This window comes from Scyliorhinus torazame, chromosome 14 (assembly GCF_047496885.1).
Source record: "Scyliorhinus torazame isolate Kashiwa2021f chromosome 14, sScyTor2.1, whole genome shotgun sequence".
NCBI lineage: Eukaryota > Metazoa > Chordata > Chondrichthyes > Carcharhiniformes > Scyliorhinidae > Scyliorhinus > Scyliorhinus torazame.
Window position 1 is genome coordinate 189,370,618 of NC_092720.1, and position 27,734 is coordinate 189,398,351.

General features: G+C 51.2%; 1 protein-coding gene across 1 annotated transcript in view; it reads right to left on the reverse strand.

The window, feature by feature from the left end:
- The window catches only part of LOC140390300 (gamma-aminobutyric acid type B receptor subunit 1-like), a 138,667-nt gene that overhangs the window by 91,107 nt on the left and 19,826 nt on the right, over positions 1-27,734 (reverse strand). The window contains exons 3-7 of the mRNA XM_072475343.1: positions 22,647-22,776; positions 9,778-9,948; positions 7,177-7,278; positions 6,199-6,264; positions 301-492 (exon numbers count right to left, since the gene is read on the reverse strand). Coding sequence (XP_072331444.1) covers positions 301-492; positions 6,199-6,264; positions 7,177-7,278; positions 9,778-9,948; positions 22,647-22,776 — 661 coding nt within the window. The remainder of the gene's footprint in view (positions 1-300; positions 493-6,198; positions 6,265-7,176; positions 7,279-9,777; positions 9,949-22,646; positions 22,777-27,734) is intronic.

The window sequence follows — 27,734 nt, forward strand, 5'->3', positions numbered from 1 at the left end:
CCTGCTCTCCAAATCTTCCTTCCGGTCACAGGTGCTTTTGTTGCACCTGTAATGGCGTTTACTGCATCGTCACTGGGTGAAAGTGCTGGGACTCTCTCCCTAACAACACCACAGGAACACCTCCGCCTCCCATCCACCCCCTCCCCCGCACACTGGGAAAAGTCAAGATGGCTCCCCGCTACCACATTCCCAAGGGCAGCTAGAGGAGGGGTAATAAAGGTCAGTGAAGCCAACGCTCAGCGCTTTAAAAAAAAACAAGGCAACCCCCCCCCCCCCCTTCCACTCGAGCTGCGTCCTCACCATTTTGGAGATTCCCCTGCTGTTGGTGGGATTCACCATAAGGATCTCCGTTGTGAGGTGCCCCTCCACCGCCTCCGTCATTTGCTGCACTGTACAGTTGATGTTATTGTCTTGGATCTTAAACCAGTTGTCAGCGTACCATCCAATCAGAAACCAGACATACTTCTTACCGTACAGCTTCTCCTTGTAAACCTGCCAATAGAAGGAGGGAGACATTGTAAGAAATTAACTGGGACAGTCATTAGCACAGTGTATCGGAGCAGAAGGCGTACATTAACACATTTCCAGTGAGGTGCGGTGTGTAATACCAGGGGAGAGTTGTACTGACAGACGTGTATTCTATCAGACTGATACTGGGAGGCTTTTTTTTAACCAGTGTTACTGTGCAGAATGAGAGGCATATATCATAGCATTACAGTGAGGAGAGTGTTATATACGATATTACACTGACAGCTGTGTAATATAGTGTTATAGAGAGGGGAGAGTTATAAACATTGTTAGAGTGACAACAGTGTAATATCAGAGTGTTATTTAGAGGGGAGTGTTATACACGATGTAACAGACAGAGCAGTGTAATATCAGAGTGTTACAGTGAGGGGAGTGTTATAAACATTATTGCAGTGACAGCAGTGTAATATCAGAGTGTTACTTAGAGGGGAGTGTTATATACGATGTTACAGACAGAGCAGTGTAATATCAGAGTGTTACAGTGAGAGGAGTGTTATAAACATTGTTACAGTGACAGCAGTGTAATATCAGAGTGTTACTTAGAGGGGAGTGTTATATACGATGTTACAGACAGAGCAGTGTAATATCAGAGTGTTATAGAGAGGGGAGAGTTATAAACATTGTTACAGTGACAGCAGTGTAATATCAGAGTGTTACTTAGAGGGGAGTGTTATATACGATGTTACAGACAGAGCAGTGTAATATCAGAGTGTTATAGAGAGGGGAGAGTTATAAACATTGTTACAGTGACAGCAGTGTAATATCAGAGTGTTACTTAGAGGGGAGTGTTATACACGATGTAACAGACAGTGCAGTGTAATATCAGAGTGTTACAGTGAGAGGAGTGTTATACACAATGTTACAGTGATCGCAGTGAGTGTTACAGTGAGAGGAGTGCTACACACAATGTTACAGTGACCGCAGTGTAATATCAGAGTGTTACAGTGAGAGGAGTGCTATACACAATGTTACAGTCAGAGCAGTGTGATATCAGAGTGTTACAGTGAAGAGATTGCTATATCCATGTAAGTTAGTGAGGGAAAGTTGTATCAGAGATTTATAGTGAGGGGATTGCTATATCTGTGAGAGTTAGTGAGGGAATGTTGCTGTTGAAAATAGTGGAGGCCAAAACATGTATGTTTTCAAGGTGTTAGATATAGTTCTTGTGGTGAAAGGGGTCAAAGGATATGGGGGGAAGGCGGGAACAGTAGGATGATCAGCCATGATCATAATGAGTGGTGGAGCAGGCTCGAAGGGCCAAATGGCCTGCTCCTATTTTCTCTGTTTCTATCTACCAGAGATTTGCAGTGAGGTGTTTGTTATATGTGTGACAGCTAATGAGGGACAGCAGTAGCAGAGTGTTTGTGTGTAAGCTCGAAGTAATGTGCTGCGCTGTATCTGATCTGGGTGTGCTTGTTGGCGCAGTGATGAGATACAAACTTGTGTTTGTTTGTTTCGCACCTTACCATATCTTTCCGAACTGTCTTACACCTACAATGAATTATTCTGAAGTGTGATTGCATTTATTAATGTGACTAAGCTGGCACACAAACAGCTAGCAATGGTATAGTTTGTGGGATAATGTGTTTTTAAAAAGTTCTTTCAAGAGATGTGGCAAGGCCAGTTTTTAGTTCCAATCTCTAATTGTCATTTTCTTTTTGAAAAATATTTTATTGGAGTTAATTTCAAACGTATACAAGCAAACAGCAACATCAACCGTAAACCATACAGAACTGCCCCTATTCCCACGTACCGCCTCCTCCACCCCCTCTTTTTACCCCCAAACCCCAAACAAAACACGACAAATTCCCCCCCCCCCCCACAACTGTATCTCGTTAATGTCCCTTAAAGAAGTCAATGAATAGCCTCCACTATGTGGAGAACTGCTCCTCCACCGCGCTGATGGCACACTTGGATTTGTTTCAAGTGGAGAAACTCTGCCAAGTCGCTCACGCGTGCCCCCCACTGTCAGCAGCTCCGAATCCCGCCAGCACAGTAAGATCCGCCTCTGGGCTGTCAGGGAGGCAAAGGCTACCATGTCAGCCTCTCTCCCAACCTGCACTCCCGCATCCTAATTGTCATTTAACTGAGTGTCTTGCGAGGCCATTTCAGAGGGGCAGCTCAACAACCACATTGCTGTGGATCGGGAGCCAAATGTAAGCCAGATCGGGGAAGGGCGGCAGACTTCCTTCCCTGAAGCAATGATTCTCAATCTTTTCAGTAACACGGCACACTTTAATGAAGCAAACAATATCCCGACACACCCACTTTATTTCAGCTGAATCGATTGCTCATAAACATCACATTTCCTTACATTTACTATGGTTATGGTCTTATTAAAGAGGTTTGCAACATTGTGCTTACAACAAGCAAGAGAAGGATTGAATGCATCAATGCTTCAAATCCACCACAGGATACACCGTCTTCGACAGCGAGCACAGTCACATTTTCAAAATCTGCTCAACTCAGCTATTTCTAGCTAGTCATAGTCTTGAATCAGTTTGCCAACTCCCCTCTGCAGATGAGACAATCAGGAAAGGAGCAAACGGCATCTCCTGTCCCTGGGAATCCAAAGGCCAGAGAGCCCTCATTATATCGTCTCTGAACATTTCTTGCTTTCTCTTCTTGGGGTTCAAATGTTTCATCAAGGATTGAATAAGCGGAGGAACCAAACTCATCCATTTCTTCTTAGATCGGGGATACAAAACAGATCCGGCAAAGAAATGTGGATAGAGTCAATTTTGCTGCGTCTGCCAGCTTGTTGTGTCTTGTTTTACTATCAATAAAAAAACGCATGAATGGCGTTGGTCGGTCTCTATGGTGACCAATAAAAACGATCACGTCGTCTCAATTTGATCCTTTGGCCACCTGTGTTTAGAATCGGACTCACTTTTGAAGTGTTTGATGATTAATTGTCACGAGTTTTATGAATTGTAATTTTGGTTGGACTGAATATTGTTTCAGATGAAACAACGTGTTTGTTTTATGTTGATTTTCGTCATCCTTGTACAAAATTCCACGGCCCTCTTGGCCAGTTCTCACGGCACACCAGTGTGCACCAGTTTAAAACCACTGCTCTAATGGGTATTAGTGAACCAGGTAGGGTCTTGACAACAATCGATGCTAGTTTCCCAGTCACCATTACTGAGACTAACTTTCAATTCTAGGTCTTATTAATATAATTTAAATTCTTCCATTTACCGGGGTCCCCAGAGCAATTGCCTCTGGATTGCTAGTCCAGGGACATGACCATGATGGTCCCTTTGGTTCGGGAAGGACTGCTAACTGTTACGTCAGGAGAACTCACTGCTCCTTGTCGAAAGGTGACATATTTAAGCCGATGGAAGTTCCTTGGTTTGATAGGATAGAGGGAAACTTCTTCCTAACACACAAGCACCCAGAACAAGATGGCACGAGCATACAGCCTCGCTTTTCCCGATGAGGCAGTGACTGGCTTCTCGTGAGATTTGTGACGCTTGGGACGCCTCGCGAGATCTAACATATTTGCATATACTAAGTGAGCAGTTAGCCTCATTTAAATATGTCTGTGCTGGAGTCTCCGAAGGCCCGTAATCCAACACATGTGCCTGGCGTAATGGTATGGCGTCGGGGGCACTCCCGCTGCCACCCAGGCACCTTTTCACTGCCACCTGGGCACCCTGGCGGTGCCACCCCGCCAAGCATGCCCAAAACAGGACTCTGTTTTGCCCCCTGTTAAATTGTGCCCAACAGCCGGGCCATTTAGGAGTGATATTAGGGAGCACCTATTCATACAAGGGGCGTCTGCAGGCTTGAAATCACCAATTTCTCCAATTTTGTAGTTTGGAATTTTATTTCTGCTTTGCTCTTGATTTTAAGAAATCCTGAATGGTCCCTTGAGCAGGTGGTGGTGAGCTGCCTTCTTGAACCGCTGCAATCCATGAGGTGTAAGTACACCCACAGTGCTGTTAGGGAGGGAGTTCCAGGATGTTGCCCCAATTACAGTGAAGGAATGGTGATATATTTCCAAGTCAGGACAATGAGTGACTTGGCGGGGAACCTCCAGATAGGGAGGTTCCCATGTGCCTGCTGCCTTGCCCTTCTAAATGGTAGTGGTTGTGGGTTTGAAAGGTGCTGCCTAAGCCTTGGTGAGTTAATGCAGTGCATCTTCCAGATGGTACACACGGCTGCCACTGTTTGTCGGTGGTGTAGGGTTTGAATGTTTGTGGAAGGGGGAGCAATTGTCCTGGATGGCGTTGAGCTTCTTGAGTATTGTTGGAGCTGCACTCATCCAGGCAAGTGGAGAGTATTCCATCACACTCCTGACTTGTGCCTTGCTGATGGTGCCCAGGCTTTGGGGAGTTAGGAGGTGACTTACTCACAGTAGGGTTCTTAACCTCTGACCTGCTCTTGTAGCCACAGTATTTGTATGGCGAGTCCAGTTCAGTTTCTGATCAGTGGTAACCCCAGAATGTTGATTGTGGGGAATTCAGCGATGGGAACACCATTGAATGTCCAGGGGCGATGGTTAGATCCTCTCTTGTAGGAGATGGCCATTGCCTGGCACGTGTGTGGCGCGAATGTAACTTGCCACTTGTCAGCCCAAGCCTGGACTGTCCGGGTCTTGCTACATTTGGACACAGATTGCTTTATTTTCTGAGGAGTGACGAATGGTGCTGAACATTGTGCAGCCATCCGCAAACATCCCCACTTCTGGCCTTATGATGGAATGGAGGTCATTGATGAAGCAGCTGGAGATGATTGGGCCTAGGACACTTTCCTGAGGAACTCCTGCAGTGATGTCCTGGAGCTGAGATGGCTGACTCCGATAACCATTTTCCTTTGTGCCAGGTATGACTCTATTTCACCCTGATTCCGGAAGAGGCTCAAAGGGCCTCCTTCTGGTCTACAGGATGTGCATCCCTGCCAGAGAATTGTGCCTCCGAAAATGCCGCACGCCCTCAGTACCGCCCCATCACCACCACCACCACCACCACCCAACTGTGCAGCACTTCCTCAGTGCTGACGTTGGGAGCGTCGGCCTAGATTCTGTGCTCAAGTCTCCGAGCCGAGCCTCAAGCCGAGGCAGGAATTTCCCAATCAGGGATGCATGGAGAGACAGGGAGGAAATCCAGACTGTAAAATGAGGCAGCTGTTTCTGGGATCCTTGCCCTGTAACGTGCGATATCAGGATGGTGTTAATGTGACAAGAGGCTGCAATTGTGGCTCAGGAAGTAACGTCACTCTCACTCTCTCGCCAGTCAGTCAGAAGGTCGTGGGTTCAAGCCACACTCCAGACACTCCTGCACAAAATCAAGGCTGACGTTCCAGTCCCAACACAGAGGGAATGCTGCATTGTCGGAGGTGTCACCTTTCAGATGAGACCTTAAACTGAAGCCCAATCTGCCCAGTTTGGGTGGATGAGAAAGACCCGACCCCGATCTTGGGAGAAGAGCAGGGGCATTATATCTGGTGTCCTGGTTATCAATCAACCAATATCGCTACAACCGAGTATCAGGTCATTATCCCATTGCCGTTTATGGGAGCTTGCTATGTACAAATTAATCAGCAAGTTTCTTGCGTTACAACAGTGACAACACATTAAAAAGTACTTTTGCCAGCTTTAAGATATTCTGAGGATGGGAAAGTCACTATATAAATGCAAGTTGCCTTTTTCCAATGAGCTCGTACCTCACAGAAGACCTTCCTCGCCTCAGTTTCGTAAAATAAGCCAACAATAATGCGGGCATCCTGTCTCTGTGGAAAGGGATTAACAGATTTCATTAGATTGTAAAACCAATCACGGTCCTCCCTACCCGCCCGAACCCGCACGCCTACACAGCACAACATGCTAATAATAAACTTTATTAGCGTCACAAGTAGGCTTACATTAACACTGCAATGAAGTTACTGAGAAAAGCCCCTAGTCGCCACATTCCGGCGCCTGCTCGGCTACACAGAGGGAGAATTCAGAATGTCCAAATTACCTAACAGCACGTCTTTCGGGACTTGTGGGAGGAAAGGGGCTGTTTAGCACAGGGCTAAATCGCTGGCTTTGAAAGCAGACCAAGGCAGGCCAGCAGCGCGGTTCGATTCCCGTAACAGCCTCCCCGACAGGCGCCGGAATGTGGCGACTAGGGGCTTTTCACAGTAACTTCATTTGAAGCCTGCTTGTGACAATAAGCGATTTTCATTTCATTTTTCATTCAAATCGGAGCCCCCGGAGGAAACCCACGCAGACACGGGGGAGACTCCAAGCAGACAGTGACCCAGTCCAGGAATCAAACCTGGGTCCCTGGCGCTGTGAAGCAATAGTGCCAACCACTGTGCTACCCTGCCGCCCATACCATGCTTGGGGTATGAAGGAATTTGTCATTCCTGCCTGTGTGTGTCTCAGTGTCAGTTCCTGCACATGTAGAGTACACAGTGAGTAAACGGGGGTGATTCACTCCTGTCTAATACTATACGTCCCGTGTGTGTGTGTCTCAGAGTCAGCTCCTGCACATGTAGAGTACACAGTGCATAAACGGGGGTGATTCACTCCTGTCTAATACTGTACGTCCCGTGTGCGTGTCTCAGTGTCAGCTCCTGTACACGTGGAGTACACAGTGTCAAATCCAATGATAAGTGCTCACTACAGCCTGTTATTCCCGACGGCTCTAAGGTTACCTTGAGGTTTTTGACAGCGACTCCGGGATCTGTCAGGAAACTCTGCCGCACGCTGATCTCGATCCTGGCTTCCTTCACACGCTCCTCCAAGTCGTCTAAAGTCTGCAAGAGGAAGCAGGGAGAGGAGGATCAGAGTCCCAACAAGCTCAGAAACAGCAAACGGTGGAGAGCTGAACCCCAGCCTCAACTCAGCCCCGTCTGCCGGGACCATCCCCTGCGGCCCACTGGGGCAAGGCCCCTTCAGCATCCAAACTTCAGCCGGTGAAAGGAAGGCAGAGGATGACGAGGCGAGGTGCCTAGCCCACCCGCCCCTGCCATAACTCATAGTGCAGGGACACTGATCAGATTGGCTGGCAGCTCTCGGAGCCGGAACCTCTTCCTGGGTGTTTTTTTTCCGGTTCTTTCACGGGATGTGGGTGTCGCTGGCTGGGTCAGCATTTGTTGCCCGCCTCTAATTGCCCCTGAACTGAGTGGCTGGCTTTTCCATTTCAGAGGACAGTTAATCGACAAACACACTGGTGTGGATCTGGAGTCACAGGTTGGCCAGGCCAGGTAAAGACGGCAGATTTCCTTCCCTAAAGGACATAAGGGGCGAAATTCTCCCGAAACGGCGCGATGTCCGCCGACTGGCGCCCAAAACGGCGCCAATCAGACGGGCATCGCGCCGCCCCAAAGGTGCGGAATGCTCCGCATCTTTGGGGGCCGAGCCCCAACATTGAGGGGCTAGGCCGACGCCGGAGGAAACGGCCTTTGTTGCCCCGCCAGTTGGCGCGGAAATGACATGTCGGGGCGGCGCATGCGCGGGAGCGTCAGCGGCCGCTGACAGTTTCCCGCGCATGCGCAGTGGAGGGAGTCTCTTCCGCCTCGTGAGACCGTGGCGGAGGCGGAAGGGAAAGAGTGCCCCCACGGCACAGGCCCGCCCGCGGATCGGTGGGCCCTGATCGCGGGCCAGGCCACCGTGGGGGCACCCCACGGGGCCAGATCGCCCCGCGGCCCCCCCCCCAGGACCCCGGAGCCCGCCCACGCCGCCTTGTCCCGCCGTTCAAAAGGTGGTTTAATCCACGCCGGCGGGACAGGCAATTTATCGGCGGGACTTCGGCCCATCCGGGCCGGAGAATCCAGCGGAGGGCCCGCCAACCGGTGCGTCCCGATTCCCGCCCCCGCCGAATATCCGGTACCGGAGACTTCGGCAACCGGCGGGGGCGGGATTCACGGCAGCCCCCGGCGATTCACCAACCCGGCGGGGGGTCGGAGAATGACGCCCCAGATGTTTGTCTTTTTTAACGACAATCGGCAATGGTTTCATGGTCGTCATTCGACTTTTAATTCCAGATTTAACCCGGCCTGACATACATGTGGCTCCAGTCCCCTCCAAAGTGGGTTAGCAAGCCACTCGGCTTTTTATTCTTCATGGGAAGCACGTGACGCCGGCTAGTTCAACTTAATTACCCAGTCTCTAATTGCCCCTTGGAAAGGTGGTACTGAACCGCCTTCTTGAGCCGCTGCAGTCCCCGAGGTGTAGGTACACCCACAGCGCTGTTAGAGAGGAAGTTCCAGGATTTTGACCCAGCATCAGTAAAGGAACGACCAATATATTTCCAAGTCAGGATGGGGAGTGAGGACTTCCAGCTGGTGGGGTTCTCATATACCTGCTGCCCTTCTCCTTCCAGACGGTCATGGTCATGTGTTTGGGAAGTGCCACCTGTGGAGTCTTGGTGGGTTACTGCGGTGCATCTTGTAGATGGTACACACGGCTGTTACTGGGCGTCATTGGTGGAGGGGGTGAATGTTTCTGGAAGTGGCTGCTTTGTCCTGGATGGTGTTGAGCTTCTTGAGGGCTGTCAGAGCTGCACTCATCCAGGCAAGTGGAGAGTATTCCATCACACTCCTGACTGGTGCCTTGTAGACGATGGTTTAGCTCAGCTGGCTGCATGGCTAGTTCATGATGCAGAGTGACATCAATTGTGCAGGTTGCCTGAGGTGTGCTAATCCTCAGGTTAAATCACCACCAAGTCCGCTCTCCCCCTCAAAGGGGAAAGCAGCCGATGGTCATCTGGGACTATTCCGACTCTACGTTTAGACGGTGGACAGGCTTTGGGGTGTCAGGAGAGTTACTCGCCACAGTTGTATCATAGAATTTACAGTGCAGGAGGCCGTTCGGCCCATCGAGTCTGCACCGGCCCTTGGAAAGAGCACCCAACCCAAGCCCACACCTCCCATCCTATCCCCGTAAGCCAGTAACCCCTCCAAACCTTTTTTGGTCACTAAGGGACAATGTAGCATGGCCAATCCACCTAACCTGCACATCTTTGGACTGTGGGAGGAAACCGGAGCACCCGGAGGAAACCCACGCAGGAGGGTAATCCGGAGAGAAATGAGGAACAGGGAGAAACACTGTTACCCACACCCGGAGTATGAATTAAAGGAAAAGAAAACGCTCCCCTTCCCATTCCTCCACAACCTCCTCCATCCTACCCTACCCCCTGGATGTCGGTCCACATGCGGCGGCCCCCGTCGCAGAGACCGACGGCTTGCGTGGCCCACCCCGCCCTGAACCCAGGTGACAGGGCTCCCATGCACGAGCGCACGAGCCGCTCTTACCGAGGTGAAGACTTCGGTGGTCTGTTGGATGGTGGCGATCTTCGTCCAGCCCCACCTCTTGAAGAGCTTGACCCGGGTGGGGTTGTGGAGGGTGGCGGAAGGGTGAGTCCGGAAGAAGGTGGGGAATCGCTGACGGTTGGACAGAGCCGGAGAGCTGGAGCCGTACGAAAGCTGCAGGGAGAGCAGAGGGTCGTGGAGTCACAGAACGCCCTACAGTGCAGAAGAAGGAGGCCATTCGGCCCCGCGAGTCTGTACCCACCCCTCAAAAGACCATCTACCGAGGCCCAATTCCCCCGCCCTAATCCTGCAACCCCACCCTAAGGGGCAACATAGCATGGCCAATCCACCTAACCTGCACATCCGGAGGAAACCCACGCAGACAAGTAGAGAATGTGCAAACTCCACACAGACACCCGAGATCAGTATCGAACCCAGGTCCCTGGCGCTGTGAGGCAGCAGTGCTGACCACTGTGCTGCCCTGATGTACTCACTGACACACGGGGTGATGTTCTCACAGTGAGGCTCCCTTGGTGCAGACACGGGGGGGCCAAAGGCTTCTTTCTGTGCTGAAAAACTCTATGTCAAGTGTCCATATCCAAACTGGCACCAAATTCCGTTTCCTCATCACCCTCGGTGCTCACTGACCGATATAACATTCCCTGCCCGTTGAGTGGCAGACGGGGCTCGAGGGGCCGAATGGCCTACTTCTGCTGCTATTCATATATTTGTCTGCTTCACGAGCTGCGATTAAATATAGGTTCTTCTTGCTGTACACTCAGGCCCGGGTTGTGTGTGTGCGTGTGTGGCCGGGGGGTTACCATACTGTGCAGTGCGCAGTATCAGACCCTGTGTTGGCGGGGGTGCAGGATTGGGCAAGGTGGCGGTGGGCGGGGTGGAGTGTTCAGCTTCACACTGCGTCCTCTCTCCCCCCCCCCCCCCCCCCCCCAACGCCCCAACCCCGTGGCTGACAGGGGTTCCTTGCTGGAGGTGGAAGGATTTGCGGCTTCCACATGCAGAATAGCTGAGTCCAGCCAATCAGCAGCTCGAGGGCTAAGTCGCTGCCAAGCACCCAGTGTTGCTAAGCAATGGCGCATCACGAGAGGTGAAGGTTAGTGAATGTGCGCTGCTCCTCTGTGCAAATTGGACCAGAGCCATTCAGCACCGTGCCCCCCCCCCCCGCCGGATGGGCAACAAAGAATCATCCAGTTTATTCAAGCTCTGGACTGGTTTCAACCAGAGTGAAGCAGCTGAAAGCTGGAAGTGGCAATAACATGCCCACCAATAACTTACTCTCTCTCGGTCTAAATCTCTCTCCCTCTCTCATTCCTTCTCTTATGCTCATTTTCTATCTGCCCTCTCGCTCTCTCTCTCATCCTCCTGGCTCTTTCTCTCTCCCCCCCCCACCCCCGCCTCTCTCTTTCTCTCTGCCCATTCTCTCTCTCTCTGCTCCCTCTCTCTTTCTTTCCTCCCCTTTCTCTTTCACTGTCCCCCTCGCTCTTTCTCTCTGCTTCCTCTCTCTCTTTCTTTCCTCCCCTTTCTCTTTCTCTGCCCCCTTGCTCTTTCTCTCTGCCCCCTCTCTCTTTCTCTCTGCCCCCTCTCTCTGCCCCTTTTCTCTCTCAGCTCCTCTTTCTCTTTTTCACTTTCTCTCTGCCACTCTTTCTCTGTCATTCCTTCTCTCTACCCCCTCTGTGCCTCTCTCTCTCTATCCTTACCGAACCTCTTTCTCTCCCCCTCACTCTCTTTGCCCCTCGCTGTCAGCCCCCGTCTCCCTTAGCCCCGCTCCCTTGGTCGCCCCCTCTCTCTCCTTGCCTCTGCTCTCTCTGACTGTCACTTTCTCTTTGTCCCTCTCCTTTTCTGCCCTCTCCCTCATTCTCTCTCTCCACCTCTAGTCCCCTTCTCTCTACCCACAACTCTCTCTCTCAGACTCTCCCTGCCCCACACTCTCTGCCTGCCTCCCCCGCCCACCCCCCTTCCATCTCTCTGGCCTCCCTCTCTCTTTCTCTCTTTGCCCCTCCTCTTGATCATAGATCATAGAATTTACAGTGCAGAAGGAGGCCATTCAGCCCATCGAGTCTGCACCGGCTCTTGGAAAGGTGACCCTATCCAACCCCACACCCCCACCCTATCCCCATAACCCAGTGACCCCACCCAACACGAAGGGCAATTTTGGACACTAAGGGCAATTTAGCGCGGCGAATCCTCCTAACCTGCACATCTTTGGACTGTGGGAGGAAACCGGAGCACCCGGAGGAAACCCACGCACACACGGGGAGAACGTGCAGACTCCGCACAGACAGTGACCCAAGCCGGGAATCGAACCTGGGACCCTGGAGCTGTGAAGCAGTTGTGCTAACCACAATGCTACCGTGCTGCCCTCTCTCTCAACCACTCACTTTCTCAGCCCTCAGACCCGCAGCATAGATCTCAGAATTTGACCCCCAACTATGATGGCCATTGGGCCACAGGGATTGGCTTCATCTCTCTGCCAACCCCTTGCTCTCCTCCCCCCACCCCCCACTCCCCCCTGTGGGGCTCTCCTCCCCCACCACCCGCTCCCCCATATGGGATGTGAGGAGATCGGCCAGGTTCACCGATCCTGATGGGAAGAACATACACGGGGAGTTTGGGATGAAGCAGCAGGAAGGACTGAGCCAGCTGGGTCTGCCAACTGCAGGTGAATGTCTCCCACCTTTCCCTCATATTCATGAGGAGCAGACATATGGGCGAGGTGGGAGAGGGTTAACTGTTCCCAGTCTGCCCTCAGCTGCCGGGGGGGGGGTGGGGGGGGGGGGGGGGGCATTGTGCACCCACCCTGCTACACAAGGGTTAAAGTATACGGAGTGTTTCTTCCTCGACTCTCATTGAATTTCTGGGTCGAGCTCCACAGGGCGGTTGCCTTGGCAACAGTGAGTGCTCCTCACGTTGCTCTCTTTCTCTCCCTCTGTCTTATTAACCATCTGGAAAACTAGGAAAACGATCAAAATTGAGCCAACGGGAGGGAGTGGACGGGATATGGGGACGGGCGGCAAAGGAGGCCAAGTGTCAGCAAAGTGGAGATGATGCTTGTCCTGCTCTACTCCCATCCCCCCGCGCTCCCCCCCCCCCCCCCCCCCCCCTCCCCTCAACCCTGCACCCTTCTTCAATGCTGACACACCGCAGCAGTAAACATGAGCTCAGCTCTCCCTCTCTCTCTATCTCTCGGTGAACAACTGAGCCGGCAACAGCCAGCCGGACATCAGGGCGGCCATTTTAACTGTTGGCCGATGATTTAAAATGGCAGCTTATCAGAGTCAGCCGCCTTTTTGCTGCCCAATTTTCTCCCGCCAGGAACATTTCATGGAAAACAAAAGTGGGGCCGGAGCAGGGTTAAGGGTGCTGTCAACCGTGATGCCAGCTGTTTGACACCATGGCCCCAAGTTAAAATTATTCCCGTGTGACCGTTCAACAGGATGGGGGCTTTATGGTAAAGAGAGCCCCTTTCCTGGCATGCCACCACCCCTTCGATTCTCGCTGGCCTTGGTAACAATCCGGCCGGAGCCGGCTGACCCCCAATCAGCCCAGGGTCGTTCTTCACGAGCGATCCCTCAGGGTCTGAACAAGCATGACCAGATATCAGATTATGGCTTCATTCGCACGGGTCCTGGCGGATTCTTTTTTTCACGAGTGGAGCGGCCTCTGGCCACTCCAGCCTGTCGTCAACGGGATTTTTCAGTTCCAACCACCTCACAAACAACCTGATATTTACGCAGCATGTAAAACTATGGTTTAGTTTTTAAGGAGCGTCTTAAAGGTGGAAAGCTGGGTAGCGAGGAGGGGCGGGGGTTTAGGGAGGGATCTCAAGGCACGGCCGCCAACGGCGATCGATTAAAATCGTGGCAGGCCAAGAGGCCAGATTTACAGGATCGCAGAGATTCCTCACCCAACACCTCTGTTACCTTGAGGTGAGCCGATTCCAGCAAGTTCCTGGCTGATCTCCCACATCCCCATCCTCCGTAAGCTCGGGGTCCTCCAAAGCTCTGCTGCCCATGTGTCAACTCGCCCCAAATTTCCGTTCCACTCTCGCCCCTTGCACCCGCTGACCTGCGTTGGCTCCTGGCCAAGCAATGTCTTGGTTTTACAAATTCGCATCCTTGTTTACAAATCCCTCCGTAGAATCATCCCCCCCCCCCACTCTCTCTGTAACCTCCTTCAGCCCCGCAAAACCCCCACCCCCTCGCACCCTATCTACGCTCCTGTAATTCTGACCACTTCAGCATCCCCGATTATAATCGCTGCATGGTTGGTGGCTTTGCCTTCAGTTGCCTGGGGCCCAGAGCTCTGGGGCGCTCTCCCTGGCGTTCTTTAGGACCCTCTTCAAAATCTACGGGCCGGATATTCTGCACTCTCCCTCCCGTTGCGGGCGGGCCGGGAAAAAGTGGGGAGAGCCGTCCGTCCGATATTGAACGGTTGTCCAAACTTTCCAGTCCCCGCTCGCGTTGGGTGAAAAATCCCACCCTAGCTTAGACTAGCTTCCTGGTCATCTAACTTAAAACATCTCCTCCTGTGGCTCAGAGTCATAAGACATAGGAGCAGAAGTAGGCCATTCGGCCCATCGAGTCTGCTCTGCCATTCAAAGCGGTCATGGCTTTGTTCTCCAATGCTCCTATCGGACGGTGCTTCATTACATGAAAGGTGCTAATAAGCATTAATTGTTGTCGGTCGTGGGGTTGAATACAATATATTTTCCCCCCCTCACAATAGCCTCACCTCGCTCGCACCTCAGAAAAATAAAAAATCACGGCCAGTTTTTTTGGGGGGGGACCTGAATGCAGGACAAGGACAGAAAAAGCCGTTAAAAAAAAAATCAGGCCCAGCTACAACTGCGACTGAACACACGAAGGCAAGGGATTTAATCACTACTGACACCGAGGAAGAACAGACAAGACATGAGAAGTTTATTCTGTCACAAATCCCACCAGGGCCTTCCATCATGATTTTGACAACGGGGTCAAAGGGCAATCTACATTCACTCACAACTGGTTAATAGCTTGTGTGTCTGAGCTCCCCAGTGTTTACAACCTGGGAGATTTATGAAGGAAATTCTGTCAATTAATGGCAGCAACACTTCCCTTTCATTTGCAGAAAGGGCTCTTGCGTTTATTGATCAGACTGCAGGTAAGGGATTGGCTAGTGACTGGTAAGTAGTTTTTCTTTTATTTTCCCTCAGGTGTTATCGTGCCGGGCGCAGAGGTTGCTGAGTGAGTGCTTGCTGAGAAGGGGAGTGAATAACAGGTAAGCTCTTTCTTTTTTTATCTAGAGGGGATGGCAGGGAAGATAGTGCAATGTTCCTCCTGCAGAATGTTTGAGGTGAGGGACGCCGTCAGTGTCCCTGCTGATTTCATCTGTGGGAAGTGCACCCATCTCCAGCTCCTCAGATACCGCGTTAGGGAACTGGAGCTGGAGCTGGATGAACTTCAGATCATTCGGGAGGCAGAGGTGGTCATAGATAGAAGCTTCAGGGATGTAGTTACTCTGAAGAATAAAGATAGATGGATGACGGTGAGAGGGGCTGGGAGGAAGCAGTCAGTACAGGGTCGTTCCCCTTAGTAACAAGTATGCCGCTTTGGATACTGTTGAGGGGAACGACTTTTACCAGGGTAAGCCATGGGGTACAGGTCTCTGGCACAGAGTCTGTCCCTGTTGCCTCAGAAGGGAAGGGGGAGAGGAGTAGAGCATTAGTCATTGGAGACTCCATAGTTAGGGGGATAGATAGGAGATTCTGTGGGAACGAGAGAGACTCGCGGTTGGTGTGTTGCCTCCCAGGTGCCAGGGTGCGTGATGTCGTGTTTTCGGGATCCTTCAGGGGGAGAGGGAGCAGCCCCAAGTCGTGGTCCACATAGGTACCAATGACATAGGTAGGAAAAAGGGATAGGGATGTAAGGCAGGAATTCAGGGAGCTAGGGTGGAAACTTAGATCTAGGACAAATAGAGCTATTTTCTCTGGGTTGTTACCCATGCCACGTGATAGCGAGATGAGGAATAGGGAGAGAGAGGAGTTGACACGTGGCTACAGGGATGGTGCAGGAGGGAGGGTTTCAGATTTCTGGATAATTGGGGCTCATTCTGGGGTCAGTGGGACCTTTACAAATGGAATGGTCTACACCTGGACCAGAGGGGTACCAATATCCTGGAGGTGGAAATTTTCTAATGCTCTTCGGGAGGGTTTAAACTAGTTCAGCAGGGGCTTGGGAACCTGAATTGTAGCTCCAGTATACAGGAGGTTGAGAGTAGTGAGGTCATGAGTCAGGTTTCAAAGTTGCAGGCGTGTACCGGCAGGCAGGAAGGTGGTTTAAAGTGTGTCTTCCTCAATGCCAGGAGCATCCAGAATAAGGTGGGTGAACTTGCGACATGGGTTGGTACCTGGGACTTCGATGTTGTGGCCATATTGGAGACATGGATAGAGCAGGGACAGGAATGGTTGTTGCAGATGCCGGGGTTTAGATATTTCAGTAAGCTCAGGGAAGGTGGTAAAAGAGGGGGAGGGTGGCATTGTTAGTCAAGGACAGTATTACGGTGGCAGAAAGGATGTTTGATGAGGACCCGTCTACTGAGGTAGTATGGGCTGAGGTTAGAAACAGGAAAGGAGAGGTCACCCTGTTAGGGGTTTTCTATAGGCCTCCGAAAAGTTCCAGAGATGTAGAGGAAAGGATTGCAAAGATGATTCTAGATAGGAGCGAAGCAACAGGGTAGTTGTTATGGGGACTTTAACTTCCAAATATTGACTGGAAACGCTACAGTTCGAGTACTTTAGATGGGTCCGTTTTTGTCCAGTGTGTGCAGGAGGGTTTCTTGACACAGTATGTAGATAGGCCAACGGGAGGAGAGGCCATATTGGATTTGGTACTGGGGAATGAACCAGGACAGGTGTTAGATTTGGAGGTAGGTGAGCACTTTGGTGAAAGTGACCACAATTCGATTACGTTACTCTAGTGATGGAAAGGGATAGGTATATACCGCAGGGCAAGGAGTTATATCTGGGGGTAAGGCAATTATGATGCGATGAGGCAAGACTTAGGATGCATCGGATGGGAGAGGAAAACTGCAGGGGATGGGCACAATGGAAATGTGGAGCTTGTTCAAGGAACAGCTACTGCGTGTCCTTGGTAAGTATGTACCTGTCAGACAGGGACAAAGTGGTCGTAGCAAGGGAACCGTGGTTTACTAAAGCAGTCGAAACACTTGTCAAGAGGAAGAAGGAGGCTTATGTAAAGATGAGACATGAAGGTTCAGTTAAGGTGCTCAAGAGTTACAAGTTAGCTAGGAAGGACCTAAAGAGAGAGCTAAGAAGAGCCAGGAGGGGACATGAGAAGTCTTTGGCAGGTAGGATCAAGGATAACCCTAAAGCTTTCTATAGATATGTCAGGAATAAAAGAATGACTAGGGTAAGAGTAGGGCCAGTCAAGGACAGTAGTGGGAAGTTGTGCTTGGAGTCCGAGGAGATAGGAGAGGTGCTAAATGAATATTTTTTGTCAGTATTCACACAGGAAAAAGACAATGTTGTCGAGGAGAATACTGAGATTCAGGCTACTAGACTAGAAGGCTTGAGGTTCATAAGAGAGGAGGGTGTTAGCAATTCTGGAAAGTGTGAAAGTAGATACGTCCCTGGGCCGGATGGGATTTATCCTAGGATTCTCTGGGAAGCTAGGGTGGAGATTGCTGAGCCTTTGCCTTGATCTTTAAGTCATCTTTGTCTACAGGAATAGTGCCAGGAGACCTGGAGGATAGCAAATGTTGTCAGTAGAAACAACCCAGGTAACTATAGACCAGTGAGCCTTGCTTCTGTTGTGGGCAAAATCTTGGAAAAGTTTATAAGAGATAGGATGTATAATCATCTGGAAAGGAATAATTTGATTAGAGAAAATCAACATGGTTTTGTGAAGGGTAGGTCGTGCCCCACAAACCTTATTGAGTTCTTTGAAAAGGTGACCAAACAGGTGTATATGAGGGAAAAGCAGTTGATGTGGTGTATATGGATTTCAGTAAAGCGTTTGATAAGGTTCCCCACGGTAGGCTACTGCAGAAAATACGGAGGCATGGGATTCAGGGTGATTTAGCAGTTTGGATCAGAAATTGGCCAGCTGGAAGAAGACAAAGGGTGGTGGTTGATGGGAAATGTTCAGACTGGAGTCCAGTTACTAGTGGTGTACCACAAGGATATGTTTTGGGGCCACTGCTGTTTGTCATTTTTATAAATTACCTAGAAGGATGGGTGAGTAAATTTGCAGATGACACTAAAGTCGGTGAGTTGTGGACAGTGCGGAAGTACAAGTTACAGAGGGACATAGATAAGCTGCAGCGCTGGGCTGAGAGGTGGCAAATGGAGTTTAATGCAGAAAAGTGTGAGGTGATTCATTTTGGAAGGAATAACAGGAAGACAGAGTGCTGGGCTAATGGTAAGATTCTTGGCAGTGTGGATGAGCAGAGAGATCTCAGTGTCCATGTACATAGATCCCTGAAAGTTGCCACCCAGGTTGAGAGGGTGGTTAAGAAGGCGTACGGTGTGTTAGCTTTTATCGGTAGAGGGGTTGAGTTTCGGAGCCATGAGGTCATGTTGCAGCTGTACAAAACTCTGGTGCGGCCGCATTTGGAGTATTGCGTGCAATTCTGGTCGCCGCATTATAGGAAGGATGTGGAAGCATTGGAAAGGGTGCAGGGGAGATTTACCAGAATGTTGACTGGTATGGAGGAAGATCTTATGAGGAAAGGCTGAGGGACTTGAGGCTGTTTTCGTTAGAGGGAAGAAGGTTAAGAGGTGACTTAATTGAGGCATACTAGATTACCAGAGGATTGGATCGGGTGGACAGTGAGAGCCTTTTTCCTCGGATGGTGATGTCTAGCACGAGGGGACATAGCTTTAAATTGAGGGGAGATAGATATAGGACAGATGTCAGAGGTAGGTTCTTTACTCAGAGAGCAGTAAGGGTGTGGAATGCTCTGTCTGCAACAGTAGTGGACTCACCAACACTAAGGGCGTTCAAATGGTCATTGGATAGACATATGGACGATAAGGGAATAGTGTAGATGGGCTTTTAGAGTGTTTTCACAGGTCGGCGCAACATCGAGGGCCGAAGGCCTGTACTGCACTGTAATGTTCTATGTTCTATGCTTGGACAGGACACCTTTATTTTTATTTCGACCTCGTTGTGTCAGCGACAGCAGTCCTTGAATGTATATATCACTTCTAACATGACAAACAGGAACGCTGTCAAGCGAAACACTACACCTCGCCACAGCAGGAAATATTCGGGTCAGAGACGGCCGCGAGCTAGATCACAGGGGTTATGGGGATCAGGTGGGAAAGTGGAGTTGAGGATTATATCAGATCAGCCATGACCTCACTGAATGGTGGAACAGACTCGATGGACAGAGTGGCCTACTTCTGCGCCTACGTCCTGTGGTTTTAGGAATTGTTTTACAAGAGGGAGAGATGTGGAGAGGGAATTCCAGAGTTCGGGATCCAAGGCAACTGAAAGTATGGCCACCAATGGTGGAACGATTATAATCGGGGGATACCCAAGAAGGCAGCATTTGATGAGTGCAGATTTTTTTTCCCCTATTCGTTCACGGGGACGTGGGCGTTGCTGGAAAGGCCGCCATTTGCTGCCCAGCTCTAACCTGCCCTCCAACTGAGTGGCTTGTCAGGGCCATTGCGGACGGCATTTTAAGAGTCAACCACATTTGCTGCGGGGGTCTGGAGTCACATGTCGGCCAGGCCGGGACAGGACGGCAGATTTAATTCCCTAAAAGGGACATTAGTGAACCACATGGGTTTTTACGACAGTCGATGATAGTTTCATGGTCACCATTACAGAGACTAACTTTATATTCCATATTTATTCACTGGAATTTAGAAAAATGAGAGGGGATCGCATTCAAACGTATAAAATTCTGACAGGGGTGGACAGACTGGATAGAATCATAGAATTTACAGGGCACAAGGAGGCCATTCGGCCCATCGTGTCTGCACCAGCCCTTGGAAAGAGCACCCTACTTAAGCACCACTCCTCCACCCTGTCGTTTATCCCTGTAACCCAGTAACCCCAGCTAGCCTTTTTGGACACTAAGGGCAATTTATCATGGCTAATCCACCTAGCCTGCACATCTTTGGACCGTGGGAGGAAACCGGAGCACCCGGAGGAAACCCACGCAGACACGGGGAGAACGTGCAGACTCCGCACAGACAGTGACCCAAGCCGGGAATCGAACCCGGGTCCCCTGGAGCTGTGAAGCAACTGTGCTAACCACTGTGCATCCCAGATGCAAGGATGTTGTTTCCTCTGGCTGGGGAGGGGGGGGGGGGGGGGGGGGGGGGAGGGTCGAGGTCCCGGGGTCACAGTCTCAGGATACGGGGTGGGTCATTTAGGACCGGGATGAGGAGAAATTTCTTCACTCAGAGTGGTGAGCCTGTGGAATTCTCGACCACAGGAGACTGGGGAGGCCAAGTCACTGAATATATTCGAGGAAATAGATAAGATTCCTGGACTGTAAAGGTGTCAAGAGGTATGGGGAGAGTGCGTGGGTTTGGCGTCGAGATGGAGGATACACCATGATTATCTGGAATAACAGAGCAGGATCAAGGGGCCGAATGGCCTCCTCCTGCACCTATTTTCCATATTTATGAATTGAATTCAAATTCCACCAGCTGCCGTAGTGGGATTCGAACCCATGCTCCCCCCCCCCCCCCCCCTCCGAGCATTAGCCTGGGCCTCTGGTTTATGAGCCCAGTGACATTGGCAGTATGGCCTGTTGGGATGGAGCAGATTGTTGGAGGGGGGGGGGGGGGGGGGTGCAGTGGGACTGCGAAGGGAATTGAAAACCGCAATGAGAATTTTCACATGGAGGTGCTGCACAATCAGTAGTCCGTGTGTCCAGGGCAGCAGTCCGTGTGTCCAGGGCAGCAGTCCGTGTGGCCAGGGCTGATGGGCAAACCGGACCTGAGATACAGGCGGCAGAAGTTTGGACGAGCTCACAAAGAACAAAGAAATGTACAGCACAGGAACAGGCCCTTCGGCCCTCCAAGCCCGTGCCGACCATGCTGCCCGTCTAAACTAAAACCTTCTGCACTTCCTGGGTCCGTAACCCTCTATTCCCATCCTATTCATGTATTTGTCAAGATGCCACTTAAATGTCACTATCGTCCCTGCTTCCACCACCTCCTCCGGCAGCGAGTTCCAGGCACCCACTACCCTCTGTGTAAAACACTTGCCTCGTACATCTACTCTAAACCTTGCCCCTCGCAAATTAAACCTATGCCCCCTAGTAATTGACCCCTCTACCCTGGGAAAATAAGTAAGCAAAAGATAGGGGTCACTCCCAGGACATCAGGACATTGGGCACTGGATATTAAGGGTTGGGATGGGTCGGCAATGTATAATTCTGTTTAAGGGGTCCTCACACCCACTAAGATCTTGATTGCAACAATTTACCATCCCATATCGAGACCATCATCGCCATAGATCACAGCACAGAACCCGCACTTACAGCAGATGCTGCAACATCGTGCCTGCCGCCATGTGACTTTGGCTTTCTTTGCAGGAAGCGTTTCATTGACTCAGGCACAGCTTTGATCCAGCCCTGTGCTCCCTTTTCAATAAATATTTGAGTGCACGTCGCACAGACTTCACAGAGACAGCATGCAACATTTCCTGCCCCCCCTCCCTTGGTGATGGAAAAGTGACAATGGATCCACCTCACTATCTGCTTGTCCAGCTGAGCCATCGCTGAGAGAGCTGGTCTGGTACCACCGGCAAGTACGCTAGGCAACAGTGCCAAACGGGGGGTACTGACCGACTTCGACGGAGCATGCAAAGTGGGAAACTGGCATCCGATGCACATCTCTCCTGCCCCCGTCGGAGGGCAAGATTAACCTTAACCCCCCCACCCCCGCCTGCCTTCTTGCGAATCGGAAAGAAAGAGATTGGGAGACAGACAGACAGGTAAACGATCAGGGAATATAAACAAGGACAGAAACAAACGGAGAGATGGAAAAACGAAAGGAGAGAGATGGAGGGAGAGAGCGAGGCAGGCAGAGTGACAGAAAGGGAGAGAGATGGGGACAGGGGTGAAAAACTGAGTCAGGGGGTGAGGGAGAGAGAGAAAGAAAGTGACAGAAAGAGATGGGGGTCAGATGACGAGAAGCGGTCAGGGGGAGAGAGACAGAGAGAGGTGGAGAAAGAGTGATAGGCAAAGGGACAGAGGGAGAGAGACAAAGTCAGAGGGACAGAGCAGGAGATGAGAGACAAGAGAGAGAAAGAGAGATGGGAACAGGAAAGTGGTAAAGACAAAAGCTCCAGGGTCCCAGGTTCGATTCCGGCTTGGGTCACTGTCTGTGCGGAGTCTGCACATCCTCCCCGTGTGTGGGTGGGTTTCCTCCGGGTGCTCCGGTTTCCTCCCACAGTCCAAAGATGTGCAGGTTAGGTGGATTGGCCACGCTAAATTGCCCTTAGTGTCCAGAATTGCCCTTAGTGTTGGGTGGGGTTACTGGTTATGGGGATAGGGTGGAGGTGTTGACCTTGGGTAGGGTGCTCTTTCCAAGAGCCGGTTCAGACTCGATGGGCCAAATGGCCTCCTTCTGCACTGTAAATTCTATGATCTATAAAAGGAGAGAGATAGAGGGACAGACAAGAGAGCAACGGGGACAATCAAAGAGAGGTGGATAAATGAGCAAGACTGAATTGTTGGAGTGAGAGAGATGGGACAGATGTAAAGAGTGGTGACAGGTGGAGAGAGACAGGGAAAGGTGGAGAGAGGGAAAAAGAGAGAGAGAGGGACAAAGAGAGAAGGCAGGGGGCCAGTGAGAGGGAGGGTCCCATGGGTCCGAGCTTACTCACCACGATCAGGTTCCACATCCGAGCCGCCTCTGCCACCAGTGTCGAGACGCCACTGCAGCCCGGCATGAGGACGATCTTCATGGGCTCACTGTAGAGCAGCTCATACAGGTACTTGGTGGATTTCCCGGGGGTCACACTGAAAAGGCAAGCAGAACCGGTCAGACAGGGGCACAGTCCTGGCAGCCCGGGGTTCGACACAGGGTATCCTGGGCTTTAACGGACCCTCGTCACTTATCCATTCAAACCCTTCCCAAGGAATTGCTATCACTTGCCGATTACCTGCCAGTGACACAAAGGGGTGAGTGTCTCATGTGTTGTCAGTGTGACATTTAGCTGTGCAATGGGTGTCAGTGTGCTGGCCTTGTCAGCAATGGCTCAGTGGGTAGCTCTCACACGTCGGAATCAGAGGATTGAGAGTTCAAATCTCACAGCAGAGGCTCGGGAACAAATCCCAGTGCCGAGGGAGTGCTGCACTGTCAGAGGGACTGTCTCTTGGGTGAGGTGCTCCTTTTCAGGTGGTTATCACAAGAGGGCTTTCTACTATTTACCGATCAAAAAGATTATCTGCACATTTGTTTCCTGGCTATTTGGGGGATCTCGCTGTCCATTAAATGCACTCCCTTGTTAGCTGCATTAATACTGTGGCTACCAGAGCAGGCGAGAGGCTGGGAATCCTGCGACGAGTAACTCATGTCCTGATCTCCTCCCCAAAGCCTGTCCGCCATCTACAAGGCATGAGTCGGGAGTGTGGTGGAATCCTCTCCACTTGCCTGGATGAGTGCAGCTCCAACACTCAAGAAGCTCAACACCATTCAGGACAAAGCAGCCCTGCTTGATTGGCACCCTTTCCACAAGCATTCAAACCCTCCACCACCCACACACAAAGTGGCAGCCATGTGTAAAATCTACAAGATGCACTGCAGCAACTCACCAAGGCTCCTTAGGCAGCACCTCCCAAACCCACGGCCACGGCCATCTAGAAGCTCAAGAGCAGCAGCTACCGGGAAACACGACCACCTGGAGGTTCCCCTCCAAGCCACCCACCACCCTGGCTTGGAAATATAATCGGCCGTTCCCTCACTGTGGCTGGATCAGAATCCTGGAACTCCCTCCCTAACAGCATGGCGGGTGTACCTACACCCCCGGGACTGCAGCGGTTCGCGGCTCTCCACCACCGTCTCCGGGGCAGTTAGGGATGGGAAACGAATACTGGCCCAGCCAGGGAAGCCCACGTCTCTTAAATGAATAAAAAATAATTGGCCGTGAAACGCTTTTTGCACCGTCTGAGGATGAGAAAGTCACTATATAAATACAACCTTTCTCCTTCCCAGCCGGATACAGGAAGACTGCACCAACACTAGAACCATGTGTACGTGAGACACAGAGGGGACCATTTGGCCCATTGTCCCGGTTCTGGCTGTTTGAAAAGTGCTATCCAATTAACCCCACTTGCCTTCTTGCTCTCTCCCCAGGGCCCTGCACATTTATCCTTTTCATGTTCCGTACTCAATTCCCTTTGAAAAGTTGCTATTGAATCCGCTGCCGTTGCCCTTTCAATCACAGCATTCCAGTTCATAATGACTAGCTGCGTTCGCAGAAAAAACCTCCTCCTGACTCTTCAGCCAATTTTCTTTAATCTGCATTCTCGGTTATTAATCCTTCTGCTGGCTGAGACAGGTTCTTCTGACTTATTCTATTTTAAAACACTTTTTGATTGTGAGCGCCTCAAGTGAGGTGTACAAAATTATCAAGGGCATAGGTTGGAAGAAACATCCCCCCCCCGCCCCCACCCCCCCCCCCCCCCCCCCCGCCCCCCCCGAGTAGAGGCGTCAATAACCATGGATCTAAGGTCAGGGGCAGGAGATAATGAGGGGATTTAAGGAAAACCCTTTTCACCCAGAGGGTGGTGGGAGTCTGGAACTCACTGCCTGAAAGGGTGGGAGTGGCGGGAACCCTCACAACATTTAAGCAGCATTTAGATGTGCACTTGAAAGGCCACAGCACACAAGGCGACGGACCAGTGCTGGGAAATGGCATTAGAGTAGATAGGAGCTGTAAAGCTCTATGATTCTAACCACGCCCAATCTAAATTTGTAATATCGCCCGCCAAATCAAATGGATCGATTGGCCATCTCCCTCCCTATCCTGTTGGTTAAAGTTAACTAAATTAATAGCTGGGATGGAAGGATGGTCCCCTGAGGAAGGATTGTATAGACCGAGCCTTTACTCTTTGGAAGGATACAACATGCTTACGGGGGGTTTTAGAACCGGAGTTCTAGAACCGCCAGGGACACGGTCGCAGAATAAGGGGCTGGCCATTTAGGACTGCGATGGGGAGGAATTTCTTCATTCAGATGGTGCTGAATCTTCGGAATTCTCTGCTCCAGAGAGCAGTGAATCCTCAGTCGTTGAGGGTGCTCAAAATGAGAGCGATAGATTTCTACATATTAAAAACACCAAGGGATACGGGGATAGAGCAAGAGGTGGAAGATAGCGCAGGTTGCAGTAGAAGATGAGCCACGATCTAACTGAACAGCACAGCTGGCTCAATGGGCTGACTGGCCTACCCCTGCTCTTATTTATTATGTTCCAGCGGCGGCTAAATAATTTCTTTGACCTTCCGGAAGGACATTCCCCGGAAAATAAAAATTTGAAGAAAAACACACAGGCACAAGGGTGTCCATAAAAGGGTTCACCGGGCGAGGAAGGACCCGTGGCACGCTACGACACAAGCCGAGGGTTAAAAGAGCAGATGCAAGAAACAGAACGAGAACAAGAGAAGAATCCATTAATGTCACTCGGCCTGTTCCCTCGGGCCTAGGTGATGAATGTGTTGCTTTTATCTAATTGGCACATTCATCGCTTGAGCTGCAGGATCCGCGAAGAACGCTCACACCTGCTCATACCCGACACCTCCTCAGAGGTCACGGCATGTGTGTAAAGCTCTCACCACCTCTCCGCCATCCACATCCACCCCCCCTACTGACACGAGTACGCTGTGTAAACACAGGAGCACCGAGGTGTGAGGGGGTGGCTGGCGAATTAGCAAACCCTCCGGAGCGAGTCTCTCAGGAATTGGTCACTCACCGTGCTCTCTCTTTCTCAGCACCGGCCGGTCAGATCCGGCACTGCCCCATTCACCTTTGAAATCGCGCCTCTGCATCTAACCTCACAAATGCCTTTTGGATGTCTCACTCCCCGCTCCCTTTACCCTTCACCTTTCTGAGGTTCTACGGTCAGCCGCACTCTGCTTCCTTCTACATCAAGGCCAGCTCATCTCTGGAGCAGCCAGCTGTCTCCGATAACTCCTGTTCATAGGATCAACAGAATTCCTACAAGGCAGGAGGAGGCCTATTGAGTCTGCACTAACCCTCCGAAAGAGGACCCTACCTAGGCCCATTCCCTCGCCCTATCATTAACCCCACGCATTGATCAAGGCCAATTCACCTAATCAGCACATCTTTGGACTGTGGGAGGAAACTGGAGCACCCGGAGGAAACCCACGCAGACCCGGGGGAGAACATGCAAACTCCACACAGGCAGTCAACCAAGGCCGGAATCAAACAGGGATCCCTGTCATTGTGAGGTAGCAGTAACCACTGTGCCGCCCATCTATAACCTCTGACCCACACTGGCTCCCAACCTATCCTATTCTCAGTCCTGCTCACCTATAACCTTTGAGCCACCATCTCATCCTCTCAATCTGGCTCACCTCTGAGCTCCCTCACTGCCGTCCGTCCTCCATCCTGCTCACCTTTGACCCACATGGCCTAATTCCTCTCACACGTCCTGTTTGTATCTGACTCCCCACCCCATGAGAAACCCTCAGTCACTCCGCTATCTTACAGACAGTAGATTAAGTAGGGGCTGTTCCGTGATAACTATCCTTTCTTCAGTGAGCTCGGAGCAGATAAACATTCCCAAGGAGGCTGAGGAGGCTGATCTACCCGAGGTGTTCAAAGTGATTAACGGGCTCTGCAGTCGAGATAGGGAGAATCTATTTTCTCGGATAGGGGGAGTCCAGAACAAGTGATCGTGTCCTTAAGCCAAAGAGTCAGACAATTCAGGAGTGATGCTAGAAGCAATCCTTCACACAATCCTTGGTGGAAATCTTCCCACTCTCTCAAAACTCTGCTAAATTTCAAAGCTGGGGTGGGAATCGGAGCCACCCAAGGCAACTGGATGGGTTTTGTGTTATAGTTAGTATTGGTTTATTGGGACTTCCGGGTGCGGCGATGACCAGCTGAGTCGCACGTTTCGGCAGCTCCCGGTGTAACGGACTTTTGGGCTCTTAATAAGAGCCCCAACGGCAATTTTAACGGCTAAAAGTACTGTGCAGTGAACCAGAAGGGAATCCCCCCTGGATACGGATGGAAAAAGGAGAGGAAGGTGGCCGGATTGCGGTGGATCCTTTAGAGCAGCGGCAAGGAAGGCAAGCAAAAACCAAGATGGCGTCGGAAGGTGGCAGTTTAATATGGGGCCCTGAACAACACGAGTTTTTGAAACGCTGCGTGGAAGAACTCAAAAAGGAAATGAAGAAGGAGCTGTTGGCCCCGATATTACAGGCGATCGAAGGGCTAAAGGAGGAGCAAAAGACCCAGGAGCGGGAGCTTCGGGTCGTGAAGGCAAAGGCTGCCGAGAATGAGGACGACATACAGGGCCCGGTGGTGAAGACGGAGATGCACGAGGCACACCATAAACGATGTGTGGAAAGGCTGGAGGCGCTGGAGAACAACGCGAGGAGGAACAACCTAAGGATTCTTGGCCTTCCTGAAGGTGCGGAGGGAGCGGACGTCGGGGCATATGTGAGCACGATGCTGCACTCGTTAATGGGAGCGGAGGCCACGGCGGGTCCGCTGGAGGTGGAGGGAGCATACCGAGTGATGGCGCGAGGACCGAGAGCAGGAGAAATTCCCAGAGCCATAGTGGTGAGATTCCTCCGTTTTAAGGACAGAGAGATGGTCCTTAGATGGGCAAAGAAAACTCGGAGCAGTAAGTGGGAGAACGCGGTGATCCGCGTATACCAAGACTGGAGTGCGGAGGTGGCGAGCAGGAGGGCGAGCTTTAATCGGGCCAAGGCGGTGCTTC